This window comes from Centruroides vittatus, unplaced genomic scaffold, assembly GCF_030686945.1.
Source record: "Centruroides vittatus isolate TY-2023 unplaced genomic scaffold, ASM3068694v2 contig_738, whole genome shotgun sequence".
Classification (NCBI taxonomy): Eukaryota; Metazoa; Arthropoda; class Arachnida; order Scorpiones; family Buthidae; genus Centruroides; species Centruroides vittatus.
Window position 1 is genome coordinate 3,789,113 of NW_027122474.1, and position 7,554 is coordinate 3,796,666.

The window sequence follows — 7,554 nt, forward strand, 5'->3', positions numbered from 1 at the left end:
TTCATTAACAATTTTCACTTCTTCTTTCTTAATATAAAAGCACATATGCTTTTTGGGTAAATTACTGCCATTACGAAAAATCATTATAACTGATTTTTTGGGATTTATTTTAACTTTTAAATTTTCCAAATATTCAGTTATTTGTTGAATTTTCCTGCGAAGTGCAGCAGCCGTTGGAGCTACTAATACAATGTCGTCTGCGTATGAGATTGAGTGGATGGTTTGATTATCTATTTGGATGCCATCTTCGTCTCTTAGGAAACATTTATTTAAGTCGAATAGATAAAAGTTAAAAAGGTACGGCGATAAAGGGTCTCCCTGTAATAAACCTCTATAGGTTATGAATGGTGGCCAGACATTATTATCTTGTTTAATGATCGTCTCGTATCTCCCAAACAACAAACTTATCATTTTAATCAAGTGTTCGTCTGCTTTATGTTTTATCAATTTATTCTCCAGATCATTTATGCTAATCGAATCATATGCTTTTTCTAGGTCCAAGAAAAGAGCAAACACTTTATGTCTTTTCTTGATAAGTTGTATTTGAATTAATGCCATTAAAACGAATAGTGCAGTTTGGGTACCTCCTCTGTCCACAAAGGCATATTGCGTAGTGTTCCTATAGTTATTTGTGGCTGTCCAAGTGTTAAATTTATCCGCTAAAATTGATGTAAATATTTTCCGAAGACTCGATAACAATGCAATAGGTCTGTAGTTTGAAGGTTCATCTCTATGGCCTTTTTTATATATCATTGTAAAAATTAATTCGTTCCATTTATCCGGAATTATGCCTTGATTATAGAATTCATTGAATTATTTGGTCACATAAGTAATGAGCTCTAGAGGAAGTAATTTGATAAGCGAATTGGGTATCTTATCTGGTCCCGGTGTTGATTTGTCTTTTAGTTTTTTAATCCGATTCTGTACCTCCTCCGCTTTAATTAATTCTGAATGATTCGTTACTTGTGATAGCTTGTATACCTTTTGAGTTTGATTATAGTTTAACAAATAATTTTCGGAAAATTCTTGGAAATATTCAATCCACTTGTCGTGTTCAATCCTTGTATATGCTCTATAGTCTGATTTCTTTTTGCGAAATCCGTTAATTGTTGACCAGAAAACTCTGGTATCTCTTGATTCTGTTAATATCTTGCTAATATTGGAAAAATACTTCTTCTTTTTTGCTTTAATTAAATTTATATATATTCTTTTATTTTGTAAGTATTTCATTAAGGATTCTTTTGTGTTAGTTTTTCTAAAAACTTTTAAACTTTTTTGTTTTTTAATTTTTTGGATATAACATGTATTGTCGTACCAATCACATTTATATATTTGCTTATAGGGACTTAAACATTTCCCAAATCTGTATTCTTCTAATTTTGTTGTAAGTCTCAGGTAATTCGCAACTGGCTGATTATCCTCCTCTAAAGATAACATATCTTCTATTATCTTTTGGAACTCATTTAACAGTTTCTGTTTATTGTAAGACGGTTTAAAGTCATTACTCAATGTATGTTCTTTTTCAATTCTTTTTTCTCTTCTTATATCTTTGTAGTATTTCAACACTAGTTGAATCGGAAAGTGATCCGATAAGTCGTTCTCCAGGACTGACAGAGACTCACAGTAATCTATCATACATTCTGAACAAATAACGTAGTCGACCGTCGATTTACCATTTGGGGAGACAAAAGTAAATTCCGCCGGAATATCTCCCTTTAATCTGCCATTCAAAATTAGTAATTGACTATCTTGTACAAAGTCCAGAAGTACTTTACCATCCATGTTTAGCAATTTATCCTTGGATGATCTACTGCCACTAATATTGTCAAAATTCTGAAAAAATTCAGTATCGATGTTTTCTCCAATTCGAGCGTTAAAATCACCACCAATTATCCATTGCTGGACTAAAAAGGACCATCTTTCTATATAATTTTGAACTATACGTAAAACACTTCTCTTATCTAATGCTGGTGGAAGATATATCACTATTAGCCCCAAATATAAGTAGTTCCATCTTGATTTAATATTACTATCCACCTTGATAATTGCAACAATAAAGTACTCAGAAATGTATTGATAAAGTATGTCCCCCAAACTTTTCTTAATTAGCAAAGAGATCCCTCGTGCAGGACGACCGAATTTACTCTTACGTTGAGCATTACTATTTATGATACTGTGATTTTGTGAGAGAATATTTTTTTCCGCTGAACTTAAGTTTAACAACCATGTTTCTGTGATTCCAATTATATCATTAGAATCTAAGAACTCTCTCACCGAATAATTCTGAAGCTTTCCTCTCAGACCTTGAACATTCCAAAAACTTACTAACAGGTCATAACCATCACTTTCCGACAGTATCTTCTCATTGTCTTTGATTATTCTGTTAAATACTATTAGATCAGCTTCGTTATTATTATTATCACTAGTGTTGTTTGCTACAATGATCTTACTTTTATCAATATCCTGCTTCAAAACAAATTTATTCATTGCTGTTTCGAAGCTTGATTTATGTTTGGTCCCAAAAAATGACTCAATTGTATAATCTCTCTTGTGTTAGTATCTAAGGTATACATTCGATTATCTTTTATGAAATAGTCGTCTCTTACTAAAATTCTATTCTTTTCTATTTTCTCTAGCTTAATTTTATTTCTTAACTGTTTTCTTCTGATTCTGGATCTTAAACATAGATCTGATGTTATTATTATTTTTTTCATCTCGTCTTCCATTTTCGGTCTCACTGCCCAGAATTTCTTAAGAATTATGTTTCTGTCTTTAACCGAATCCATTATGACTTTTATAATTTGCTTGTTATAGTTATTTTTAAACTGTACAAGACCCTCAATTACTATATTGTTAAGTTCTAAAACATCGTTAGTAAATTTTTTAAACTCATCTAACACATCCAAAGTTTTAAATGGAAAGTTCAAGATAACCAAATTTTTCTTTGTATTTTCGTTTAACATTTTGTCGAATTCAAATTCCAACATACCTTTTAAATTGGTGTAAGAGTTAGTCTTTTCTTCCAGTGTGTGGATCCTTTGACTAATATTTTTCATCTCTTCCTTAACTTTGACGTTGTCCTTTTACATGGTGTTGATTTCGGATTTTATTATTTGCATTTCCGTATTTAAGCAATCGAACTTTTCCTGAATCAACTCGTAAATTGATTTGAGTGAATATTTTGACTCCTCGCCATTTTGTAACGCTGGTTCATCTGTCGAAGAAGTCTCTAATTGTAGCATTTCTAGAGTTACCAGTAGACTCCTTCGCATATTCTTCTGATAGATATTCTTCTTCCAGTAACTCTACCAATTGATAATTTTCTTCGACTTCTTTAACGTCTTCCTTACGTGGTCTCCCTCGTCCCCTTCTTTGCATAACTGCTTGACTAGACTGCGGGGGGGATCGAGGAAGTGGACCGGGATTTGTTTCAATTCCAGCAGTCATTAATAAAATTATAATCAATTTCAACGTTAGTAAAACTTTTGAGATACTTATTTTGACTTGATAATTAACACTATTCCTTAGAATATCCATAACCGACTTATTCACAAGGGTTAAACGGAAAAGTCACCAACACGTTCGACGGCTAGACACGCCCCGAATTTAATTTATAATAATATTTAATAATGTTTAATAATATTAAAATACAATTAAGAAATTATAAAGAAATCTTATAAAAAATTTATGTTTTTATTATTAAAAATTATAATTAATTGAGAAATAATTGCTATAAACTAATAGCACGCATAATTTAAATTTATTACATTTTATAAAATTATTTAATTTTAACGTTTAAAATTATAAATAATAATAAAATTTAATATAATTATTAATTTTTATTATCAATTATTGACTAATTATTATAACATAAACTTTAGTAAATTGCAGTATTAATTTAATTTATGAATTTAAAAATTTTCTAAGACTTCAAACCTTGTGAATTTGAGGAATTTACATTAAAATAATTGGTTTTTAAAATTAATAAAATACTTTTATTTGCTTCAGATACAGATTTTCTGCTTAGAAAAATAGAAAATACTGAACAATTATTCTGTATAAATTAATTAACAGCTTCTATATATAATACATAGAAACTGTTGATTTATAGAAATTTAACACATGAATTATATAATACATAATTCATCTATTAATTTTTAAAAATAAAAAATAAATTGTTTATTATTTAACTAGATATTTTAAATTATAAATGAAGATATTTAAATTCATTAAACGATTAGTTTTATGATCAACTGTTTTTGTAAATATTCACTTCAAAATCGATTATAAGTTTGTTAAAACAATACAGTTTTTTTATATAAAAAAACTATATATTAGATGAGTTTATTAATAGCTTAGAAATATGCCAATTCGTTCATTATATTGGTATTAATTAATAAATTTATATATTTAATAATTCCTAGTGATTAATGTTTCTCTCTTGGGAAACGTCTGTAATGGTAGCTTTCCTGCATAGCTTACTTATCTGGCAGGAAAAATACATTACAGTTAAAAATTGAATATATGTTAATATTTTCAAATGATTTATATATTTAATACAAAATTGTACTGTACATAATCCGTATTTTAAATTAGAATAAAATAGTTAACAATTTCAATTAAATTAATAAAGGAATAGAATTTTTAAATTAAAAATATTTATAAGAATTTATCTTATCTTCAAACTGTAATTAAAATATTATTATAAAAATGTAGAGGTATATAAAAATATTATAAGAAAAAGCTGTAGAAATTGCCTCTGAAAGACATATTTTTAGTCAGTATATCTAGAGGCTCCTTAACAAAATTTAGGGAATAATATTAAAAGTATTCAAAATTAAGTGTTTATATATTTATTTTTACTATTTTATTTTTTGTTGATAACATAACTTTCATTTCTTATTGGTGTGATTTTCAACAATTTTTCTCACCTAAAGCTAATTTTTATCTCCCTGGATGGCATATCTCCATCGTTAAGAAACACTATTCTAGATAAGTAAAGCGTGCTTAAACTATTAACTCTGCAAGGATAATTAGGTATTAAAGTCATTAAAAAATGCAAAATAATTATAGAAATGAGCTCATAAAATTTAAATAAATTAAAAATAATATTTTATGCTCATTATTTATAATGTAAGTTATGAATAAATAAATAAAACTAGCTGAAAGAGAAGCATCTAAATTATGGAAAAAAATATTTAAGAAATTGTTTTAAAGACGTCAACAAATAAAATATTCTGTAATTATTTAAAATATTTAAATCTTTTATTTTTAATACAAAATATTCTTTAAATAAAGATTTAATTGTATAAATTAATATTTAAAGAATTATATTTTATTTATTTACGTTCAGCTGTTTAATATAGTCATTAATATGGACAATTTTCCAAAAATAAATAAGAAATTTAATATATTTATTTAAATTCCACAGTAGTAGTAAATTCAAATAAATTTTTTTTGTTATTTTCCAAATAATAAAATATAAAATATTATTTATTTTTATTAATAATTGTTTTATTTTTTTCCCTTTACTATAAAAGAAAATATTAAATACTAGAGTCAACTTCTAAAGAATATATTTATATTATTTTTCATAATAATTATGCTAATAATTTATTAATATTAAGTAAAAATAGTGAAGATAAAAGTAAAATATTCCGTTGGAATTTATCAAAAATATATTTAATATATACGAAATGTAATAATAACTTTATGCAATTGAATAGAGAATTTATGATAGGGCAATTTTATTATGATAGATGCTGGAGATATTTGGAAAAATTTATGATACACGAATGGTTTGGAAAATTTAGAATAAGTGATTTGAACGCCCCATTAAATGCAAAAATGCTGAATTTTCAATTGTACAAAGATTAATTATATCTTTAAATAATAATTTCCTTCTTAATTCATTTTCAGCTCTCATTTTACATTTTTATACTGACGAATTCTCCTTTTTCTTACGTTTATAACCAAGAAAAATACATTAATAACCACGTTAGAATGTATTTAAATCGATGAATACTCGAATAAAATGATTCTCTAATTATATAACAATTAAATTCTAACTCTTAAGAGACATAAAAAGTTTTAAAAAATGTAAGGAAAGCTACTTTAAGATTGCTGGAAGTCAATGGTTAATTATCATTATAAAGTTCGAGTTATTAATTTTTTAAGAAATTAAAGAGAATGAAAACATCTTAAAATAGATAAAAAATCAATTATATAATTTTTAATCTTTAAACACATATCAAATATCTTAATTAGAATTTTAATAGGAGATGAAGAGAGAGAAAGAGAGAGAGAGAGAGAGAGATGTATTCGGAATTATACATTGAATATGTGGATATAAATACATAAATAAACTTTTCCCCTTCAGTTTATTGAATTATTGTTAATAAAAATTTAATAAAAAGCAGAATAAACTCTCTAGTTTATATATTGATTTTATAATTTATTTTCTTAGATATTGATGTAAAAAGCAGGGAGTAAAAAAAATAATATTACAAAAATCTATTTTTATATTGATTTTTTACAAATATATTTGAGAAATTTTAAAGGATTTCTATATATATATATATATATTGTCTATAATAAATTATAGTAGAAATAAAATTAATATTGGAAGTTTTAAAAAAATTTGTGAAAAAAATAGGAGTTCAAAGAATGATTGGAATTTGAAATATGAACTTCCAACGAAGTTTCAATGATTTCAGAAGATTTAAAAAAAATATTGTTTAGGAATTTTTTTTAAATGCATACAAAATAACCTGTAAATAACAGCCACCTCCGTTCAACGACCATTATTTTCTGTCATTGGCAGTTGCTTCATAAGTTTGACAGTAATTACAGTTTTAATTTTTTAAATAAATAATAACTTTAAAATTATATTAAAACTACATTTTCTAGTAATTTTTAAATTATTTTTATTAAAAAAAGTTGCATTATATAATAATAAAAATTGTAAAATTATTCAGGAATAAGGTTTAAAAAATAACGTGTAAACCGTGATCTATAGGTTGGAAGATAATTTTATGATAACAATAAATTTGCTTTGTTTAAAGATAAATAATTATAAAATATTTGTTTAAAAATAAAAATATAATAAAATTTATAATATATATCGATTTTATTTTAAATTATATTTATATAAATAATTTAATGAAGAAATTTAAGAAAATAAAAATTAATTAACTCAACGAAGTAGTGAAGAAAAATAACTTTAATTAATTTCATACGAACAAATATAAGCGAAATAATAAAAATAAATTATAAGAATTTAATTATAATTAAAAAAAATAAAATTATTAAATTAATTATAATTTTGATAAATAATATTTAATAATAAAATTAATGTTATTAAACTATTATTTTTCTAATAAAATACCTTAGAAGGATTATTAATTTCTTTAATTATATATATTTAAAATAATTCATCTAATTTACTAAAAAATAATTAAAATTGAATATATATAATTACAAAAATTAATAATAATTGTAATAAATTAGCATTACAACATCCTATAAGGAAAAAAAATTGATAAATAATAATAA

At 24.6% G+C, this 7,554-nt stretch overlaps 1 protein-coding gene across 1 annotated transcript; it reads right to left on the bottom strand.

Annotated features, from left to right (window-relative positions):
- Nucleotides 1–813: 813 nt before the first annotated feature.
- On the bottom strand, nucleotides 814–2,487 carry LOC136980953 (uncharacterized). Its single transcript, XM_067277152.1, has one exon. The coding sequence runs from the start codon at nucleotides 2,485–2,487 to the stop codon at nucleotides 814–816; it is 1,674 nt and encodes a 557-aa protein (XP_067133253.1).
- Between the last annotated feature and the right edge of the window lie 5,067 nt (nucleotides 2,488–7,554).

Bases quoted from the DNA above. Each gene is read 5' to 3' on its own strand.
- LOC136980953 (XM_067277152.1), bottom strand. From the start codon at position 2,487: ATGAATAAATTTGTTTTGAAGCAGGATATTGATAAAAGTAAGATCATT.